The sequence below is a fragment of the Nannobrachium achirus genome, assembly GCF_963921795.1.
Source record: "Nannobrachium achirus genome assembly, chromosome: 2".
NCBI lineage: Eukaryota > Metazoa > Chordata > Actinopteri > Myctophiformes > Myctophidae > Nannobrachium > Nannobrachium achirus.
In genome coordinates this window covers 64,671,009-64,694,330 of record NC_137811.1, presented here as the reverse complement: position 1 = coordinate 64,694,330, position 23,322 = coordinate 64,671,009, and the positions used below count along the sequence as shown (strand labels likewise).

The window sequence follows — 23,322 nt, the reverse complement described above, 5'->3', positions numbered from 1 at the left end:
GACGATATGCAATTTAAAGAGTAAAAACAGAAAGCAGTTCAGTCGTGGTACAGCACATTCAGAGTCTCGGTTTACTTTAAGACACTTTCATGGCAGCTAGCAAGCAACGGAGGGATGGATTTTTCTACAGTATGTTTATAGGGAGAATTTTGGAATCATTTTTCTCGCACCACATAAAAAATCCGTATAAAAGTGTAGTCATAAAATTAACAGCCGCAAAAAAATCTGTAATCATGTTTTCATCTCAAAAGCTGTTTTTAAATGCCCCGGAAGATTTATGGTACATAAAGAACGTTTTGTAGAAATTAGTACTGACACAGCTTTTTAAAAGATGTGATTATAACATTATATGCTGTAAAAATATGATGATGATGATGATAATAATAACTCTGATAATAAGGACATTCATAACTGTCAAGTTCTGATTTATCTTTTTTGGTGTGCAGAGACTGCGGTTGGTCTGTGGACAGATGAAGGGATGGGAGTTCAAGCCCACACTAGGGGGTGCTGAGAGACTGCGAGGCCAGATGTGAGTTCTGATCTGTGAGATCAACTGCAACCAAACACCAAGCTCTTGTCCTTCAACTACTTTCTACCCGGTGTCCCATTTTGGAGAAGTTATTATGAAGCAAAACAAAAATAAATAAATAAAGAAATCTAACAATAAAAAAAAAAAGAAAATCTGAATGTTCAAAAATGAGAGAAAAAAAAGCCAATCTGCATCTACAAGCTGACAATGAGCATTGCAGTGTGAGCTTGTAGATCGTCTAATTTTCGCAATTCATCGGACAACTAATAATACGGGCAATTTTATTTTCTTGGTAAATGCCGCTATGTTTGTGACCTGTTCCTGGCTATACCGTAGTGTCATGTCATGCCTTGTCAAGGCATGTCATTTTAAGTGAACAAAGCCGCAAAGGTTTGGAAAACAGGAAAAACGTGGACAGTTCCACCGTGTTTAGACGATGAGCGTTTCCTCTTGGCAGTCCCCAGCCCCCCCACCTCCCCCATCCCCCTCTGAAGCTAAATCCTCTGTGCTCATTTAACGCCCAAAAGAAAAAAATGTACCCTTTACACTCTCTGGAGCTCAATTAACCCATTAAGACCCCAGGCCGATTCTACAAAAGCATTCTAAATCAGTAGTTCTCACACTTTCAAGATTCTTCTAAAACGTTCAAAAATAGCAAGCTGTAGACTAGACGCTCGCTGTGAGCTTGTATATCTGCTGTTTTTGAATATCCAATGTGAAAATGACAATAATGTTTTCATGGTTTTAATGGGTCAACCCACTTGCAACTTTATTTTGGGCATGTCATAAGAGGCAAAACGTTAAAGAATACAAAAACAAATTATCAAAAAAATAAATAGCAAATAGCAAAAATAACCCATTTAACCCATTTAGGCTTCAAATCTGTGTTACTTTAGATCGTAACCACTTTAACCTTTATTTTATGCTTTAACTATTAAAAAATAGCAGACATACAAGCTCACAGTGCAGCGAGCTTGTACATCTGCTATTTTTTGAAAAAAGCATGAACATTTATGAAAGTCTTTGAATATTTTTGACCCGATTCCATAAATGTCTTCTAAATTCTTCTCAAACCATTTCATGTCAAGGACCCCCAAAAGTACATGCATTTGGCCCGCGGACCCCCATCTCAAAATATGTTGTTTCAGGGACCACCCAGAAGCAAATATTTGAGTTACAAATGTTTGCTTTCAAAGACATATTCAAAGACATATTCAAAGACTTGCAAAAAAAAAAAAAAAAAAAAAATTATATATATATGTCACGGTTTGTTAGAGAAACAGGACGGTCGAGAAACGGAGCACTCGTCGTGCAGCACGGGGCGGAACGGAGCCGCTCGATTGTCCACGACATTGCAAGCGGCGCGCAGGCCAGCGGACCTTGGTCCTGCTCTTCGCCCCCGAGCACCGCAGGTGCGAGTGGCCGCGAAGAGCGGGCCAGGGCCGCGCGGCCGGCGGAGCGCCGCGCGAGTTACGAAGCCGTGGTGAATGCAATCGTTATATTTATGCCCAGGCCGTAAGGCCTGGGCAAGCCCACGATAAACGCCCTGTCCAAGTGACTACAATGGAGCTAATGGCTAGGCTAGGCTAGGCTAGGCTAGTAAATAAAGAAAGAGTCGCAAACGAGTGACGTCAGCGCATTCACTAGTGAATGGCTGTCGCATTATAACTCTATGGGCTGTCGTCGCCACCTGGTGGTGATTGGTGTGTGGTGAGCGACAAAACAAGCGCTCTTACATAGAACGTCCTGAGTTACCCAAACATCCGGTAACATATATATATATATATATATATATATATATATATATATATATATATATATATATAATTCTAGGCCTAAACGTTTTAAAGTGCATGGGCTCAAGTGGTGAACACTGAACAGGGAAAACGGACTGGGCTTTGTGCATGGTTCTCACTTGGTTCTCTCTCCTCAGCTGGGCGCACGTCTCCTTCTCCTGCTCGCACTCCTTCTGCAGACGCTCCCTCTCCTCCTCCAGCTGCTCCTTCTCCTGCTGGAGCACAGCCATGTTCTTCACCAGCTCCTCCTTCTCTCTCTGAGCCTCCTCCATCTTTTGCTGCAAGAAAAGGAAGGAAGGAAGAGGAGAAGCTTGTTCTAATAAAAACGGTAGTTCATGATTCATCATGGTTCAGCATGGTTTACTAATTCACCGACATGTTAAAAAAAGAAAAAACAGAAAAATGTCTGCTAAGTATGTTCTAATATATTTAAAAAATTATAATACATAGCACACCGATCCTTATGAGGTGCCAGCCAACAGAACAAACACTATAATTAAAAGAGGAGTATAGCCGCACACTTGTAGCTGCCGATGCAAACCTTTTTATTATGATGACACAGAGCAGTCCTCTCTGTGTCATCATAATAAAAAAGTTTGCATCGGCAGCCACACTCCTCTTTTACTAAGTATGTTCTGTCTGTCACCTCCATTCCAGCACAGTATTGAGACAAACTTTGTATTTAATGATAGGATATTAACCTCGCATAACAAATGTAAAATATTTCACTGACCAGGGTCCACCAGGGATCCTTCCTATTTTCACCAAATCTAGTGACCACTAACCCTAACCCGAAAATATCTTATCGACAATCTCACACTGAGCTTGTAGATCTACAATTATAGACGAATGTTCACCCGTTATGCCGAGCCTAGGGGTTCACGTGCTTAACTCCCCTGGGATGGTGTTTTCTGCTGGTGTTTCAGTCCGAGCGTATCAAAGGGTGCGTTCGGAAATGCGCACCGGGTGTGTGCTCAGTGTAGTGAGTGCCTAAACCTAACCCTAATCCTAACCTCAGTAAAACTATGCCTAACCCTAACCCTAACCCTAACCTCAGTAAAACTATGCCTAAACCTAACCATAACCCCTAACCCTAACCACATCCGGTGCACACTTACGAACGCACCCTTTGATACACTCTGACTGAATCACCAGCAGAAAACACTCTCCCTAACTCCCCTGTGTCCTTCAGATTTCAGGGGCCATTTTGAGATCATCCCTCAAGGTTATTTTGTTTTTGGCCTTTGCGCCCTTTTTGTTTGTGTCTGTGCGCCTGTACCTCCAGGAAGCTGGCCTTGGTGGTGACCACCAGGATGTCTGAGTTGCACTCATCCTCCACGGTCAGCAGTTCGTCCTCGGAGGGGCTGCTGGCGCGGAACTGGAAGGGTGTGCTGGCGCCGCGGATCTCCCCCTTATGGGTCACATAGCAGAACTGATAGAAATCCCCGTCGTCGTTGGGCACGTAATATCCTGGAGGAGACGAAAGACAGCGTTGAAGGTGTTGTGTGTGTGGTGAGGGAAAAGAGGTTGGTCCAAACGTCTCGGCCAGTTCCGTACGCCTAGCACAACGGAGTTTCTCTACACCATAGAACTTGTCTGACAGTTAAAGGTTGAGTAAGAGTTCGTCTCGTGTAGCCAAAAAACAATTCCACAATCTCTGAATGCTACACAGTACGGAAGTATGCCCCGCGAAAGCTAATCATCTTTGTCAAAAAATATTAGTAAAAACATTTTGTAATATCGCCAAAATATATTTTAGAATTTTCATTTCTGCTACGAACTAAGCTATATATATAGATATATGCCTTGATTAATTTGATTTGCATTAGGACAGATTTGTACGACTGCAAAACAAGAAGTGTGTGGGAGTGAAGCGGATGGGGGGGGGGCATCCGCTTTACTCCGAAATAATTTCCGGCACTTCCGTTGCACAGACTGTATGACAGAGGCATTAGATAATTAATTGTGTGAGTCAACAGTCTGTCTCCAGGGACTAAGTAAGAGTCAACCACTTTAAACCTAGCGCCCCATAGCATTATAGGCAAAAATGTTCAAAGGACAAATCAAAGTAATCCAAAATAGCCAATATCAAATAACAGCAGATCCACAAGCTCACAATACATCGTGGCACGTTATGAGCTCAGTAGATCAGCAATTATTTTTTAAATTTTGTAAGTAAGGGCTTAATCAATGAAGCCCAATATTCTTTGTCGAAGATAATAGCAAAAATAGCCAATCTATGTACAGGCTGTGGATCAAAAAGAGGCAGCCATTTTGGCCATTACGGTCCATGGAACCTGTTGGTTTTTACAGTGTTATGGTTTTGAATATGTAAAGAGTTGGTAAGATATCCGTCACCCATCTTCCCTGGCACTCCACACGGCATGCCGTATAATAAAGAGAAACTGACATAATAAAGCAATGACGCATTGATATGGTCTCGTTAACGCCAGAAGACAGATCTACGAGTAGCCCTCCTTTCACCTTTAAACGAAGCCCAGTGTTTTTTGGTATGAAACCTTTTTAACGGCCCTCTAAAGAAGCCTCTGACATGTGGCTGTAAAAAAAAAAGGTGGCAGAGGTTTTTTATAAAAGTGTGGTCTAATCTTACCTTGGAACACCACAGCCCTGTTGACCGCTGTGCCTTCCGTGTAGTTCTCGGGGAGAGGCGACCACAGGAATGTGTAATAGTCCCTTGCTGTGCTCCAACCCACCTGCAAAGACAGCATGGGCACCGTGTTCAAATGTGGTGCTCTCACTGCATCATCAATATACAGGCCAGAAAACACCACATGAATGAGTAGGCCTGGGAAATATACGGAGCAAATCAAATGGCACAATATCTTTAACCCATTTAGACCTAGGATTATTGACTGCTTTAACTATTGAAAAATAGCAGATATACAAGCTCACAGCGCGGCACCGAGTGCCGCGCTGCGAGCTTGTAGATCTGCTATTTTTGGAAAAAGTCGTGAAAATGTGTGCAAATCTTTGAATATATGTGTTTTCAAAGCGAACGTTTGTAACTCAAATTTTGCTTCTGGGTGGTCCCTGGAACTAGATATTTTGAAATGGGGGTCCGTGGCCACATAAATATCATTTTGGGGGTCCTTCACATGAAAAGGTTTGAGCACCACTGACATAGTAGTCTCTCAAGAACAGACTAACTGAGCTCCAGTTGAAGTGAAAAGGACCTTTTCTTTGACGATGGCTGGCCAGATTGCTGACATACTGTAGAAACATAGGTTTTCTCCAAAAATCTTAGAAGGATTCAAAAGACACTTATAGAATCGGGTCAGAATTCTAATTTTCACGATTTTTCAAAAATAGCTGATCTACAAGCTCGCAGCGCGGCACTCGGTGTGAGCTTGTATATCTTCAATTCTTTTATATTTAAAGCATAAAATATTGCGTCATAATGTGTTCAGGCCTAAATGGGTTAAGATATTTTGGGGCTTTTCAACTGACTTTATTGACAGTCCACGTTGCAAAGGGAAGACAGGAAGCTGTGAGAGACTGTCAGGGAGTGACATGCAGCCAGTTCTACTGGGATCAGGAATTGAACCTGGGATTCGCAGTCAGGCATCAGAGCCCATGATGTGATATGCGCCTTAACTCATTTATTTTAGACCTAAGGCCTTCTAAAACCTAACCGGCTACGGTTTCTGAAAACCTTAAAATTCTTATTCAAGAGAATTTAAATAAATTATGTTGCTATATGAATGGTGCATTTATATAGCGCTTTTATCCAAGGCGCTTTACATAGATTTGTGCATTACATTCACCCATTCACGCACACATTCATACACCGGTGGCGGAGGAAACCGTGCAAGGCACCAACCTGCTCACCGGGAGCAATTAGGGGTTCAGAGTCTTCAGAGACATTCGAACTGGGAACCCTTCGGGAACCCTTATATGACATGTATAGCAAATACTAATGACACACAGATGTGGCTCCCGGCTTGAAAGGTATGACAACGTATAGGTAGCACCAGGTTTAAATGGGTTAAGACCTCAGCTTTATTTTTTAGAACATTCTTTTAAAGTATAAAAGAAGGTGAATAAAACCAGGTTAAAGAATATCCAAAATCCCAGACGATATCTAATCTCGACTCATATCACAATATCACGAAGAGCAGGGTTGTCTTATCGCGAATCACGATACCACCTGATATCATATTTAATTTTTTTCCCCTCCCCTACATGATAGAAAATGTTAGATTTTTAGATTTGAAGGTATAATTCTTACATTTCATGTACAATTTAAAAGCACTGTACACTGTTGTGTATGCAATATCTTTGAAGCAATACAATTCATTCACACAATGGAATGGATGAACACAAATAATTAACAGTGGCTGGACTGACAAAAGAAAGAAAACATAGAGCTTGGGTACTTACACTTCTGATAGGTATTGATACTTTTGACAATCCTACTAAGAAGGACACAACCTTAAAATTCAGAGACGTCCTTCCTACAGTATTAAACAATGAGGTTAATACACTCATTCGGTCTCTGCTGGCACAGGCTGCCCTGTTGTTACTACCGGTACTCCCATTGTATTGTCAGAATGTTGTCGTGTCTACAACGTGCAGCGGTTTGTGTCACCAGTTACCTAGTTAGTTACTGCTGAATTGTTGCATTGTTTGTATTACCTGATTTATCGCTTGTTGACATTTGTTTCGTTCTTTTTCTCCTTTATACATTTTGTCGTTTACTGTGGATTTATGACAAGCAGTGGTGTAAAGCAAGTACAAGTACTGTACATGAGGTCGTTTGACTTTACTGGAGCACTTACAATTTTCAATAATTTTACTTCTACCCACTACATCTCAGAGGAAAATATTGTACTTTTACTCCACTACATTTATTTGAAAACTTTAGTTGCTTTGTATATTTTGATTATTACAAAACATACATTAACCACTTCAGCCCAAAAAACTTTTCAGCCATTTGAAAATAGCCTATCTAAAAGCTCACAATGCGTAGTGCGACGCATTGTGAGCTTGTACATCTGCTATTTTCAAAAGATGTTTTGAATACATTTCATACATTTGAAAACTTGTGAAATGGGAGTAGTTTCTACACCATGATACCAATACCTTTGCACTTTTATGCAAGTACATTTTGTTACCAATACCTTTGCACTTTTATGCAAGTACATTTTGTTACCAATACCTTTGCACTTTTATGCAAGTACATTTTGTTACCAATACCTTGGCACTTTTACGCAAGTACATTTTATGTTTCTACATTGCAGTATTGATACTTTCACTCAAGTAAAACATTTGAGTACTTTTTCCACCACCGATGACAAGTGGAGTGACAAATTGGAGCCGAATAGAAGCACAGGGTCGGGTCTAAGCCCTTTGGTGTGAAATGAATTCAGAAGGAGAGAGAGAGAACGGATCATTTGAGCCAAGGCGTTATGGTTCCTGGTTCCGTCCCGTGGTCGTGAACAAGCCTGACTGCGGAAAAGTGGCCACAACTCACCTCAAGCAGGAAGAGGAAAATAGGTGAAAATTTTATATATAGTCAAACTTCAAAATGAAAACCAAAATGTAATTATATGTATTTTATGTGTTGTTAAGTGATGGCTGATGAGGGAGGGAGTACAGAAAATACATCCATAACTTTCAGGCCGCCGACCATAAAACTGTCAAACAAAATCAGAGTCACGTTGGGTTGGCTGGGGTTTTCTGCACACACACACACACACACACACACAGACACACACACACACACGCGCACACACACACGCACACGCACACACACACACACTCACACACACACACGCATCCAAAACAAACGTCTGTCCAACCAGTGCTGTTACATCATCCTGCTGCCACAACACACAGTTTGTGATGCAGGAGACGATTTGCAAAGTGAAGTCAGAAATATCCATTCCACACTGTGTTTTAATGAGCCTTATGCCCAGTTGCTTGCTGCACATAAGAGCTTTTGATAGCTGCTCCCTTTCCCCTGCCTGCACTAGTGGGATGGACACTTGTACATGTTTTCTCACCAGTGAAATAATAAATAGCCCTACTCTCACCGGTTCACTCTCACGGTGCACACGAATGAAGTGAAAAACATTTCGCTTGGCGCCGCCAGGGTTGTGCACGCACTGTAAATTAAAGTGAGAATATAGTCAACACGGAGACAAGAAAACAGCAAAATATAGCAGTGCATTGGTAGATCGGCAAATACAGAATTAATTAATTGACAGGAAAAACCATTTTTTTCCCTTCAAAAGGTAGGGTAAGTGATTTATTTTATTTTATTCAAATAATAACAAAATGGGTTTATGTTCTGATAATACTAGTTACTATAGTGTGGGCAGCCACCCGCTGTAGTGACAGCAGCTTTCATTCATTCTGAACACCGCCAAAAAAACATGTGGAGTGACTGTACAAACAGATTAAAAAATAACTCTTGTTACAGTCACGGACGAGAAATTACGAAAAATCACACCTGGCGTTAAGTAAGCAGTGCTATGTACTAGTTAATTCCATTACGCGTCACACCAAAATCAATCGAAAAAGTAATTTATAGTATAATTGCTAAGAAAAACAACAGGTAGTTTAGTGCACCAAGTCAGTCACTGGTCGGCTAGCTACCGGTCAGTCCTCCGGCACACGCTTCGGTCAGGCAAATCTGAGCCAGAGATGGAACATTCTGGTTGCTCATAGCTACTACTTACACCCCCCCCCCCCCTCTCTCTCTCTCATTTGTTAGCAAGGGGAGTTTCCAACTTCCAGGAGTATAAAGAACAGGAAGCAATTAAAAACATGCACATAGTTAGTGAGTGCCATTACCGAAGGCTGGGCCCTTCACCGCTCCACTCATTAGAGCAGCCGAGGTGACACGGGTGAGATCTCTGACAGGAACTCTTTCACTTAACCAGGAGAGGGGTCTGCAGTTCATATTACTAGGGGGTGAAAGACTGCAGAAAGCAAAGGACGTCCTCCAGACAAAACACTTTGGACCGGTTAGCATGGTCAAAACGCTACCCTCGTTATATTAGAGGTCTTTGTGGACTGGCAGCGAGAGGCTTCGGCTGGTAGTTGGGTCCGTTTGCAGTGCTTTTCAACTCGTTTTTTTGGTGAATTTGGCATCCAACATCCCGCCCCCCAAAAAATGAAACAGTCAAACAAATATTTTTGTTCATAAATTGCAAAAACAGCCAATCTACCAGCTCATTACGCATCACAAATCGACACATTATGACCTTGTAGATCGGCTATTATAGCCCCATATTTAAAATGATCTCTATTAATAGATCTACCAAATCGATAGTATCACACGTCGATTCGTTAAAACCACGCTTCTCAATTATTCAAACCAGCAATCAATAGAATAAATCAAAAAGATGATCATCAATAGATAGAGGCACACACCCATGTATTTATCCATGACTGTGAAAACATCTATCTAATGATCCACTTTCTGGCCACATCCATCCATACGTAAAGAACATTTCTAAAAAGAAAAAGCTCGAGAGCGGAAAAGGTTGCTCAACAGTCACATGACCCCAGCCAAAAGAATTTGCCTTTAACACTGCATTGGAATATGAATGTTTCATCAACATTCCAGCAGACCCATAGTTCTGCAGGGAGCTGACAGAAGCCAGTGGCAACATTGTAGCAACCAGGTAGTGTAACGTTGCATGGGTGTGCCAATTGGACTTAATCAATCACAACACGCAAGACATGTTGCCCATGAATCACGCAGAGGGGCTGTGCTCTGCGACAGCTTAATTATGTGGCTGTGTTTGGCTTCTGTCGGGCCATCTTGACAACCTGTCCCAACAGCGCTCCTCCACGAAGCCTGGCAAAAAGCTGGTCTCATTGTCAACGTTCCAGCACCAAAATGCTGCTTGCATGCACGCATGTTCAAACAAACAGCTATCCGCAAGGCTTGTCGCTTCGCTTGATGTGCATTAAGATAACTGACTTGGCAAGGAGTACAGGGCACAATTATGATTCGCAGGGATTTATTGATCATAAACAAGGCTATAAATCTGCAAATGTTTCACTTTGGATTGGCAATTGCTTGCTCATCACCTTGATCTAACTCCTCAAAATGAATGACATATCGGTGGTGTTGTGAAGATAAGACTTGCCTCTTCTGCACCCTGCTGAGAGGAAGTGAGCCATATACTGTAATGCAGGCCAGGAGTCTTCAAACGTTTTCAGGCCAGGGACCCCTTAGTCGAGAGAGAGAGATGAAGCAGGGACCCCCCACAACCCATAGATACCATATAGTTTAGTTTCATCGTTTGACAGCACAATCATCAGTGTATTTTGGGTTCATCTAAATTTGTGTTTTCAGATATTTAACCACTTGAACCGTCAATACTTAATAAACCTGACCTATCACTCTGTACTTAGTCTTCTCTTTTTCCCCTCTACACCAAACCTCTTTGCCGAAAATAGCTTATCTTCGAGCTTGTAGATCTGCCATTTTTGTCTAAAGTTCTCCGAATATGGACGATATAGGGTTCAAGTGGTTAAAATAAAAAAGGAGAAAAAGGTTTCTATCACACAAAGATTTGGAGGGTTAATTTGGAGGGTTAATGATGTTGAAGTGTAAACTTGTTTGTCTTTGTGATCTCTCAAATCATGCGATTAGGTTACTCTACATGGATACTAGAGTTGGTCAATGTTGTATTGTTGTATTGTTGTAAATGTTGTTTTGGTTGGACAGCAATCATAAGTGATGTAAAGTTTAATGACATGATGATTATATAAAGTTTGTATAATAAAGCCAACCACTTGATCAATCGTTTTATCAAAAAGGGAGAAAACTTCTACACCCACTAAATCGAGGTCAACAAGATCACAATTCATATTTTAATTCATGAGCCCATATTAGTGCGTCAGCCACATGATCTACTGTCTGTCAATGACTCAGCCACAGGTTGTGTCCCACCCACACACTGACACACACACACACACACACACACACACGCCACAGAGTGGTGGCACTCCTCCAATAGTCAAAGGCCGTCCTGTCCCTCAATGACCCGTGTGACAGGGCATGGGTCTGGTTTACGCTGTCGAGTCGGAGTGACTCAGTACATAGGTATCCATTTTCCTGAGAACATAGGAGTTCGGGCAGGGAGCTGCTCGTCTGTCAGTGCAGCCAGGAAGGTTTACATGATTTATGGTCTCATGTCGTCAGCCTCTGCAACCTTCACTCCATATTCTAGACTAGAGGTGCGTGTGAGTGTGCCTGTGTGTGTGTGTGTGTGTGTGTGTGTGTGTGTGTGTGTGTGTGTGTGTGTGTGTGTGTGGAGTTGTTTCAGAAAACATATGCTACAGTTGGTGCCTCGCTTTAGGGTAAACAGTGATGTGGCATTGATTGCATGCCATCCAAAGAAAACATAATAGTGTTTCCCATACTTCTTCAACAGCCCCTAGGCATTTATTACCTGAGCCTCCCCGCCAGACAAGACTAATGTAACCCCTCACTTCTCACTGATGCTTGGCTCTCTTCTCAGCAAAGAATCGTGGAAAGCACACGTTGGGTTTATGAAGCTCATTTAGGGTTAGGCTATTGTTTGGACCCAGAAAATATAACCCAATTATTTCACCAACTACTTCAATCAAATGCAGCCTCGCCAGGGGCTTAAATGCTGGCAGCAACATGACTTGGCTGCTATGCGACCACAGGAAACTCATAAAAACTAGCTATTTTAAGCCTCCATCCCATGCAAGAAAATAATGCACAGGACAAGCTTTCCCTTTGTAAACAAGGAGGGGGGGGGGAATGCAAGTGTGGAAAATATATATCTAAAGTTGAAGTTCTTAACGATAGCTTTTGTCAAAGAGTCCTAACTGCAGCCCCAGCCAACTGATTTATAACCTAGTTAAAATAATCATTAAACAAGCACGTAATTCATGATAAGCCGTGACCAGCTCTCGATTCACACTCGATAGGTTTGGACCTACGGACAAGCCGACCAACAGATGGGCAGAGTGGTTTATACTAGCTGTGTGGTCGCAGCAAAAAATAAGTATGTGCTGGTATGATTCAGATTCACTTTATTGTCACTTAAATGCACCATTTAGGCACATACATGTGAAAAACGTACACTCCAATACAATAAAAACATCATAAGAAGTTGAAACGTGATAAAACTACCTAAAACACTCAATAAAAATGAACACAGGGCAAGAATAACAGTCAAAGAAAGTGCATAGTGCAAAGTACATAGAGTTATAACACAGTCCCATTTCACTGTTATTTAACAGTCTGATGGCCTGTGGGAAAAAGAGCTTCCTTAGCCTGCTAGTGAGCACCACTGAGAGGATCTTGTATCTCTTCACCCTTTTAGGGGAGAGAAGTCTCAGACCAATACTCTGAATTGTCTGCAAGACTATTTGAACCTGCAGATGTGTAGCACCCCTAGTCAGTCAGGCTCTGTGCATAAAACTGTTGTCCCTTGTATCCACCACTATCCAGAACCAGAAGTAGGGTTGGTATCAGAAAAGTGTCCGATATGGCCTTATTTGGTCATATCGGAATCAGCGAGTACGCCTGTCTATCCACCGATCCAGTACAGGGGTAAGGGGTTGACACTGTGGTGGGTAAATAAAACGTTTGGACATGTGGAGTTTGCTTTATAGTGGCCCAAACATACAAGTGCACGTTTGAGTGAGGATTCTTGAGTGACGCAACAATCTTTATAGTTAGCTATAAACAACACGAGATAAACATCAGCGCTCCTGCTGCTCCGTCGCCATCTTTCCTTCCAATTCCAACAACTACACTTCAGATACAAGGCCAAACATAACCCGCAACTATGAATATTTACACACGACTTTACAAGAAAACACGCCCAAAGTTGCTTATAATAAGCGGACATGGCAACACTGGCAGGCCAGCGTTGCAGGCTAGTTCCGCCTCCTGGTGTGTTGTGGAGATCTGAATGCAATGTTCCTTCATCCGACATTTAAATGCCAATTTTGCCAACTAATGATAGCAGACGACTACAACAAACTAGAAGTTTGAAGTAGTGTGAAGTAGTCTGTTTTTTTTTTTTTACTATAATTTTTATCCCACAATTTTGTAACCCATTTTTTCACCCAGTGCTAATTCTCTGCCGTGCCTGGGGAGACAACGGACTGACCTCATGCTTCCTTCTATGCATGAGGAGTCCAAGTTGCTTCTTTTCACCTGACAGTGGAGATTTCCCTGGTTTGGACGTAGCGCGTGGAAGGAACACGTTATTCCAACCAGTTCCTTTCCCCTCCATCAGGTGCCCCGGCTGGCCAGGGGGAGGCATTATTGAGACCAGGATTACGTGCATGTTTTTGTGAGGGTATCAACCCTAGGAGACACGGGGAGAACATGCAAACTCCACACAGAAAGGCCCTATCGCCAACCCCACCTAGGGTGTGGGCGCTGATGACGCGGAGGAGGAACACGCCGCCAGCGCCCACAGCGTCCCCCGGCGGGAATCGAACCCAGGACCTTCTAGCTGTGAGGCGAAGCGCTAACCACTGCGCCACCGTGTCCCCGAAGTAGTCTGTTTGGTGGAGTCACCTTATGACAAAGGTAAATTAAGCGGCACCATGAGACGGGAGAATGCAAAGCCTCTACTTACTGATAAGTTCATGCAGGCCATGTGTGATAGGGCCCCACCCAAAGTGCACAAGGAGGAGAACCAATGGTTTGAATAGTTTACATGATATGAATGTAGAACCAGGTACAGTCAGAAACATTACAGAGTTGAATGTTAATGGAAATAGAAAATGTTTGAAAAACTATTGGAATGTTTTTTTGACATGCCCAAAATATGGAAGCCAGGTTGAAGGTAGCCTCGCGTAGCCAGGCTTACTCGTCTGTGAAGAGAAAAGCCTGGTCAAGATATGAGGCTGAGAGTTCTAGGAGGTGGGGCTGAATTTTCCCGGAATTTGTCTTTTTTTCACAGTGCGGTGTCCCTGCAAACGTATTCCCCGCTAGAAAAAAACTCTACGTCTCCCGCTCTGTCAGTTGCACTCGCAATATACAATATATAAACAAAAACATCAATTCGGACAACGTTACACCTAGGGTTGGGGGCGGTAACCGCCGTACCGCCGTACCGCGGTAAACCGAGGCCTACCGCGGTGTCATGGTCCTTACCGCGGTCAAAAAAGACAAAAAATAGTATATTTTTTTATTGAAAACAAGCGAGTTTTAAAACAGGGGAGAAGCGAGGACCGCATGCGCTCCATGCCGCTCTGCTCTGGGCCGTATACCACAGTTTGGAAGCCACATACAGTGTACGTCACTCGTGACTGTCCGAGTGGCTGCTGCCCTGCTGTGCAGGTCTGCAGCAGCAGCAGCGTCGTAGGGGAGTACGGAACAGAGTAAACTTTCTCTGTAATCCACGACACAAGTATGTTAATACATACCTTGTGTTGTGGCTGTTTCTTTTTTTATTCATACGGATTACGAGCGGAGCGCGGGCCGCGTGGACTAAAACCGAAAATGAAACTATTTTACTTTTTCAACCGCGACGCGCGATGAGCCCCGTCGGCGATTTTATAACCTTTTCTGTCAAGTCTTGTAACTAAAACCTGTATCAGCACTCAATCACTGCGTTTTGAGACATGAGTTTACCATAGAGTTATGGAGTTTACAGAATCACTGTAGCCTACACGATCCTGACTACCCGTCTCTCTCTTCTGGTTTGTTCACACACAGTAGCGTCAGTTCAGAAAAAGCTAAGGTATGGCAACATGACTGGTGTTGCCATACCTTAGCAACAGGCATGATATATTTATTTTAAGAAGTACATATAATATATAATTATATATACCTATAATATAATTATAATACCTTGTTAAAGTGACCATTTTGTTACATTTTGCATTTGTAGTTATTTTACTGTAATTTACCAACATAATAACCAGTACAGATAGACAAAGAGACATTTATGGATTTACATTTAGAACTAACTTTTATCTTCCCCCCCCTGGACCCAGGCCTGTAAGGCAGCTGCATATCCCTGCCATACCCAATTGACGCCCCTGTTCACACACAGCTGTGTGAAAAGTACGGAGCCTATGTTACTATGGTAACCCGACAGGGCACAGATCTAAAACACGTCGCATCCGCGACGCGTATCTGATATACTCTATGGTTCTGAGCTTGTAGATCTGCTCCTTTTAAAGCCAGACCCGCTGTGCTGTACGGAGAAGTATAACTCGGGCAGTCAGGCTGTGGAGAGGCGACTTTTGGGAAGATGATTGCAATATTTTGGCTTATCGCCGAACCTTAATTAATAGATACGGGGGTGCGGTAATTACCGCAGTACCGGCGGTAAATGGGAAGACGGTAATCGCGGTAACAAAATGTCGATACCGCCCCAGGCCTAGTTACACCTATTAAGAGCGAGTTAAAAGCTACAGTATTTGTCTTTGTTTTGCTGGGGAATGTAAACAGCAGGACGTAACTTCCGTTAAACTTCCGCTGTTAATGACATGGTTTTGATCATGTGTTGGTGGTGGCTTCTACTTTCAGTCTGAACTTAACCCAGCAGCAAACACTGCTGATGGTGCGTATATTTTACCCTCTGCTTGAATCTGGTCTGATTCGATTCCAGACATTCTCATGAGCTCTACTCCACAAACATGCTGTTCCTCAGCAGCTGAAATGCCCCCATTTCACCCCCATCATTCACTACAGACGAGACTAAAATCAATTACTGCCACTGTATTGGATTTAATGGCCTCCTATAACCACATCCATCTGGGACATTCAAGTGCGTGACGGGAGCCAAAAAAAACCTCTGCTCCCTCTGCCAAGCTCGTTTTTCACATGAGCAAGACAACGACAGCACTCCAAATCACCTTACACTGGTTGATGCATCACTACTTTATCCACATTTCATTGGCAAAATGTAAGCTTCTCGAGATGGAATCTCCAGACAGTGATGCTCAGACTGCTGGCACTGACTCATAGGTGTTTAGGTCTTGGACTAAATATATCCATGACACAGATATTGTCAAGTCTGAGAGAGAGGTTGGACATTTTAACATTTTCTTTACACCAATGATCAGCGTAGGTACTTTGGCTGGTCATACTAGAGGCCCCAGGCTCAGAGTTAGCTACAGTTTAAGATGAATTTATACTTCAGCACACAACCATTTTGCTTGAAATAAATGTATTTTAAACTTTAAAAAGTGTCGCATTTGCACTTTTTATAGCAGAGGTTAACACTCTATGACAGGGTCTGTTTGTGTGTGCTACTACACACACACACACACACACACACACACACACACACACACACACACACACACACACACACACACACACACACACACACACACACACACACACACACACACACACACACACACACACACACACACACACACACACACACACACACACACAACATAGAAGTACCGACACTAATATTTAACTTTAATGTTATATTCAAAGTCAGTGGGGCTGTGATCACTCTGAAACCTTGCTCAAATGTGTTCCCATACGTCATTACATCATACACCGAAGATGACTCTTGTCACACAGGCTGGTCACATGAAGTACAAGATCTGCAATTCCACCATAGCTGTTTCTATGTGGATCCGAGTTCCACATAAGTTCGTATTTAAAAAAGGTTTAAAATACATAATAAAGACAACATATCAATTAAGCCTTCACAAAGCCCGCTCTGAGATTGTTAGGGGTTCCGTTGTTGCCCAAGGACACTTAAGCATGGCACAAAGGGAACCTAAACTGAACTTAACAAGGGTAGGAAGAATACATAAGACAGGACGCCAATGGAGGCTCGTCTGAGGACGACGTAGAGAGAGAGAAGGGCTCACCTTGAAGATGCCCACCCAGTCTTTCTGATGGGGTCTGATGAACTCGGTGAGGGTGTAATGACACTCCAGTGCAGCGTGAGGCAGGTAGCCCTGGCCCACATTCTGGAAGATGACGTGGGCAAAGTTCGATGTGTCCATGTTGTTTGACTACGATAACGTCCTATCCTGGAACGGTGCCTTCAGTCACTCAGCACTGGCTACAGAAAGAGGTAAGAGAGAAACACAAGAAAACCACAATTGTTCATCTGAATGACCACGTAATATTTAGTCAAACGATCCTGCAGGGATTCTTTTCCTGAACATTGTGATTGTGATATGAGGGAGTGATGCAATGCCTTGTGATTTTTGTTGATACTGTATACTACTGGTAATGTGCACAAGAAATTTGATACTGATTGTCTTCTCTGTCTATTCTTAGTTATTCTTTGAACCACTGGACCAAACACACACAAAGACAAACCCTCCTACAGAGCCACACCGTGAGAAACGCTGAACACGCGAACGTGAACACTGTAGGTAGCGACAGATTACAGCTGAGGTGGAAGCTTTCAGAGTACTATATCATTATATTCACAGTTTCACACTCATTAGAACAACTCTCAGCCAAACAGTGAGGTTCATAAATAATTAATAGTCGACACGTGTGATGCCATGAAGTAAAATATGCAGCAGATGCAGTCCCATTGTGATACCATCTCAATAAGTAGAGAATGCAAGGCAGACAGACAAGTTAGACCACATCCCATCTACAGTAGTGCTGTGTTACAGAAGACAAAAAAGCCAGAGGCTGATGTTGGACACATGACAATGTTCCACCAGTGATCTCTCACTGCTTTTCCAATCTATTGGATTGGTCCAGTTAATCCATAATTTATCTCATCTCACTTTCGTGTTAAGACAGTAAGAGGACAGGAATAAAGGGCAGAGTGGCCTGACCAGTGGCGCAGCAGGAAATCCCTGGCCGCTGCTGTGCACACAAAGTTTGTCGATGTACTGTATGTCTCTTATTAAACCTACACACACTGACAGATTTGAAAGGCCCCATCAGCCATCACTGAGGTACTGGGTAAACAGTTTCTTTAAGGCCTCACACACGCACGCTATGAAACATGAATTTTCCCATGGGGCTTTCAGCCCAGTCGATCGCCTTTGACTATCATTAGAATGTTTTCAAGATATACAGAACATGACATGTAAAGAAAAACGTGCAGCATCCGCAAGACATCTGACACTGACTGGTGAAGCGGTTTGCAACATTAGCCCTGGACAAACACATAGACAAGTGCCTTTCTAAGATCATTGCTTTCTTCCTATAGAACCATGCTGTAAAAAATGTAACATACCAACGGTCTAGCATATTTAAATGATTCAAATGTAAAAATAGCTAAAGATCTATTCAAGATTCCAATAAAAAAATAGCAGATCTACAAGTTCAAAATGTGTCGCACTGCGACACATTTTTAGCTTGTAGATCGGCTATTTTTTCTATGTTTAACTGTATGTAATGTGGCCCTCTGGAGTGGGTGTGAAAATATAGTGGCCTCTCCATCATCAAAGTTGCCCACCCCTGTTCTAGGGTGATGCGGCGACTAGATGTGAGCCTCTAGAACAATTAGGATGAGAAAAATATATAAATGAACCACTTAACCACCATTTAAAATGTCAGTATTTTCTTTTACCGGCCTCTTTGATCACAACAAATCGATATCGAAATCGAACATGAAAATCCCATATCGGTCGACCCCTATTAATATTTAGTCCACTTGTTGTGGTATACTATACTTGACATTACTGCAGTGCTGAGTAGACCACTTTCAAGTATGGTATGCAAGTCTAACTAGCAGAGACTTGAAATATGTGAGATAAAAGTAATAGTACACAGTGTGTGAACTGAACTTTATGGTTATTATGGTTATTTATTTCTTGTCAAAGTTAAATTACTGCTGCATTTTATTTAAGCATGGATTGATTAGAAAAGTCTATCCAAAAGTAGGGCCTGGAGAAATGAAATTACGAATGAAATTAAACGTAAATTGGTAAATGGTGCATTTATATAGCGCCTTTATCTAAGGCGCTTTACATAGATTGTGCATTACATTCACCCATTCACACACATTAATGCACACACCGATGGCGGAGGAAACCATGCAAGGTTCAGAGTCTCAAGGAGTCTTCAACACTAACTCTGGGGGAGCCCGGGATCTAACTGGAAACCCTTCGGGAGCAGTCCATGTTCTAAGACGGCAACTCTACCCTTGAGCCACTGCCGCTCACACAAAATGTGTATGTTATGTTTAGGCAACAGTGACTCAATTACTCATTCAAGTTTGGTAATGTTTCAGTAACTGGAGAAAATGTAAACGAATGCATCATCTAAAAGAAAAGTCATTAATGGGGAAATTGTCTATGTGATATAATATAGTCTTATACATGTGTTGACACCTGTATGGTAATTTAGAAGAGGCAATGTTTTGTTACTTCTACAATTCTTGGCTAGCAGACAAACATATCAGCACCGCAGATTATCCTCCAGCCAGGCAGCCACTGTAAGATACAAGGTTGTTAATGGCTGATATAGATTAGATATAACGAAAATGTTCAGTAAGATAAGATAAGCCTTTATTAATCGTGGGGGTTTGACCTGTCCAGCAGTTTGCGAGATTAGCTCCAGACAGACAGACCAACCCCTCATATTGTAGACGCCTCTAGCAGAGCCACATCATAAAAATCAATAGCATATCGGTGATATGATTACAGTAATTAATCTTGATGTGTAAAGAGTGACGCACAGGAGGTACAGGTAAGAATAAACAGAACCAAACCAAGATAAATAAGGAAAAACTGAAGAGAATTGTCAACAAATTCTGACAATATAGACTGCACTATGTCTCTGAATGAATGAACCAACAGTAAATGTGTCAATTTTGTCAGTCTCTTTTGGACAATAGAATGTTTCTTTAAGCCACACAAACAATGCCCCAGTGCTCAAAATATATAGGACACCAATATGCCAGGAATGTAACCCATTAGTTATTGTGTCTATGAAGAACTGTCCCCTATTTGCTGCCAGTTAGCTATGAAATGTCAACAGCTAGCCGGGTTGCAAGCCAGTTCTATCGCTCTTGCATGAGGTTTGGGAAAACATTTTGGTTTTGCAGCTTTATGAAATCGACAGACATGGGATTGCTATTATTATTTGTTAAGTTCTCAACACCATTTGGCCTAAACAAGAGCAGTTGTGTCCGACATGTTTGGGCCCATGATACAACACTGGCTTAAGACCCAGAATCTCCGATAGTTATGTCAAGAACACACAATATATTCCTAGTCTAGGCACTCAGGTGTAAGTGTTCAGATATAAATTAGACCAGGGGTCTTCAACAGGGGTCCTGGAGCTCTAGGGGGTCCTCAGAGTGAATACAGGTCCACTCGCCAAATTTCCAACTCGCCAAATCAACTTGCTAGGACACCTCGCCAATGAGCAGGGTTGTCAACATTGGACTGTCAGTCCAGGAGAATCCAGGCGATTTATTTTTTAGGGGGTGCACGGAACTCCCCAACAGGGGTCTGGTGGTCCTTCCCCCAAAACTTCTTAACAGATATATTTTCCTGTGTTCTGTTGAATTTTGTGCATGTTTGATACTTTTATCAGGCTTGCTTTACTAGCATGGGTACAATTTCAGCCTTAAAATGCCAAATGTAGGTGTACAGATTGAGAGAGTGTTTTCTACTGGTGATTCAGTCCGAGTGTATCAAAGGGTGCGCTCGTTTTATTGTCCACGACATTGCAAGCGGCGCGAAGGCCAGCGGACCTTGGTCCTGCTCTTCGCCCCCGAGCGCCGCAGGCGCGAGTGGCTGCGAAGAGCGGGCGCGGGCCGCGCGGCCGGCGGAGCGCCGCGCGAGTTACGAAGCCGTGGTGAATGCAATCGTTATATTTATGCCCAGGCCGGCGTGATTATGGATCCAACTGGGAAAGATGGATGGAAACGGCATAGAGCGCTCGTTTTCACAGTTATTGTCCACGACACTGCAAGCGGCGCGAAGGCCAGCGGACCTTGGTCCTGCTCTTCGCCCCCGAGCGCCGCAGGCGCGAGTGGCCGCGAAGAGCCGGCGGAGCGCCGCACGAGTTACGAAGCCGTGGTGAATGCAATCGTTATATTTATGCCCAGGCCGTAAGGCCTGGGCAAGCGCACGATAAACGCCATGATAATTGGGTACCGTGCACCTCGCGCGGTCCAAGTGACTACAACGGAGCGCTCCCTACGTCCGGTTCAGCCAATCACAAGCTTCAAAAATGAGTCCGGGGCGTGGTTATCCATCTTTCCCAGTTGGATCTATAATCACGCCCCAGGCCGTAAGGCCTGGGCAAGCCCACGATAAACGCCCGCGCAGTCCACCCGGTGCGCATTTCCGAACGCACCCTTTGATACACTCGGACTGAAACACCAGAGGAAAACACCATCCCGTACAGATTTGATGACTGAAGCAAAGTAAGACATCCTTAATAATGACTTCTCATCTGGGGGTCCTCCCCCAGAAAATATTTAACATAGTAGATGTAATTGCCAATCATCCTGGCAAATCCAGGAGCATTGACAAGCCTGCCCAATGAGTGTGGACAATTTGGCGAGTTGGATTTTTGGCGAGAAGACCGGTTACCCTCAGAGTAGATCGGCTATTTTCGGCAAAGAGGTTTGGTGTAGAGGGGAAAAGAGCAGACTAAGTGCAGAGTGAAAGGTCAAGTATTGACGGTTCAAGTATCTGAAAACACAAATTGAAATGAATCCAAAATACACTGATGGTTGTGCTGTCAAACAATGAAACTATATGGAATCTATGACAAGGTTGTGGGGGTCCCTGCTTCATCTATTTCTCAACTAAGGGGTCCTTGGCCTGAAAACGTTGAAGACCCCTGCTCTAAGACTATAGGCCTAGTATTTATTTGTATCAAAACAAAGCTCATACATGTAGTTAAGACAGTTTCCACACAACACACGCTAGTAGAAAACGCATATACGGTAAAAGTTTAGAAACACAACACATGTAAGTTTTTTTTTAAAAAGCACCAGTGTGAACGTTTCTCGGTTTGTCGTCCCGAATGACAGAAGCTAAGCTATCAGAGTAGCTAGCAAAGGAAGCTAACGTGTCAACGGTCGACAAGGTTAGCTAGCTGGCTAAATGGACAGTTTAATTTGTCACCTATTGAAAAAGCGATTATTAAAACGGTTGTTAGTTGTCACACTGATAAAACGTGATAATAAATGTGAAACATACCCCGTTGCCATGCTGAACCGTGTTAGAGACCGTATCAAAACAACTGCTGACGCACTTCTGATGGTGCTTTCCACCGTCCCCTCACTTCCTGGAAGAACATCAACATTACATCACTTCCTGACAGTGTTGGGATGCGTGGATTCCCCAAGTTCAACTGTTTTATTTTATTTTTTGACACTTGATTTGGCAATGTAAAGTAAACGTATGTTTTCTCATTCTCATGCCATTAAAGCCCATTTGAATTGAATTGAATTGATTCCACAAGTATAACATTAAGTTGTTTGACATCATTTGTTGATATATTTTATTAATAAATCTAAAACAATCTGAGATCTAATACATATTTTTTATTTCCCCGTATAATTATTTTGTAACGTTTTTGCTGTATAAGAAAAAAATATGAAAATATTATAAATGTCCCTTTCCCAAATCTAATGAATGTATTAATGTAGGCCTATTCATTCATTCATTCATTCACTCACACACACTATTGATGGGAATCACAGAAGGGATGCACATGCACAGTCAATGCAAATTAATGGAAAAACATGTATTACATTTATCATTTCGCAGCTTAATCTCAAAATTCACTTCACTCTGGGATGCTTTCACGATCCGATCCGAATCATCCGATCCACTCTGATCCGACACATCCATTAAAGGAGGAGAGGAGAACTCCTAAAGCTGCTGCTGTGGTGGGAACAAAAACAAATGCCTCTGGTGAAGCATTCCATGTTCTAAGTTGACTGCCTGTCTTGTGATTACCACCACCACCACAAAGCCTCGTGTTTGTGATGTCTGATTAATGATATTACATTACATCATAAAAATAGAATTGAAGTGCATGGAGGGGGTTGGGATTTCCTTCAGCTGTTCCGATCCTCCCTCTCA

At 42.6% G+C, this 23,322-nt stretch overlaps 1 protein-coding gene across 2 annotated transcripts in view; it reads right to left on the bottom strand.

The window, feature by feature from the left end:
* The window catches only part of tax1bp1b (Tax1 (human T-cell leukemia virus type I) binding protein 1b), a 44,769-nt gene extending 21,764 nt beyond the window's left edge, over positions 1-23,005 (bottom strand). Inside the window, exons 1-6 of one of the 2 annotated variants that reach the window (XM_080736908.1) lie at positions 22,989-23,005; positions 22,432-22,519; positions 17,158-17,354; positions 4,937-5,039; positions 3,605-3,795; positions 2,445-2,603 (exon numbers count right to left, since the gene is read on the bottom strand). In XM_080736908.1, coding sequence (XP_080593034.1) covers positions 2,445-2,603; positions 3,605-3,795; positions 4,937-5,039; positions 17,158-17,295 — 591 coding nt within the window. In that variant the 5' untranslated portion in view covers positions 17,296-17,354; positions 22,432-22,519; positions 22,989-23,005. Of the gene's footprint in view, positions 1-2,444; positions 2,604-3,604; positions 3,796-4,936; positions 5,040-17,157; positions 17,355-22,431; positions 22,520-22,988 lie in introns of those variants that run through there. The other variant, XM_080736909.1, reaches the window with a different exon arrangement.
* Between the last annotated feature and the right edge of the window lie 317 nt (positions 23,006-23,322).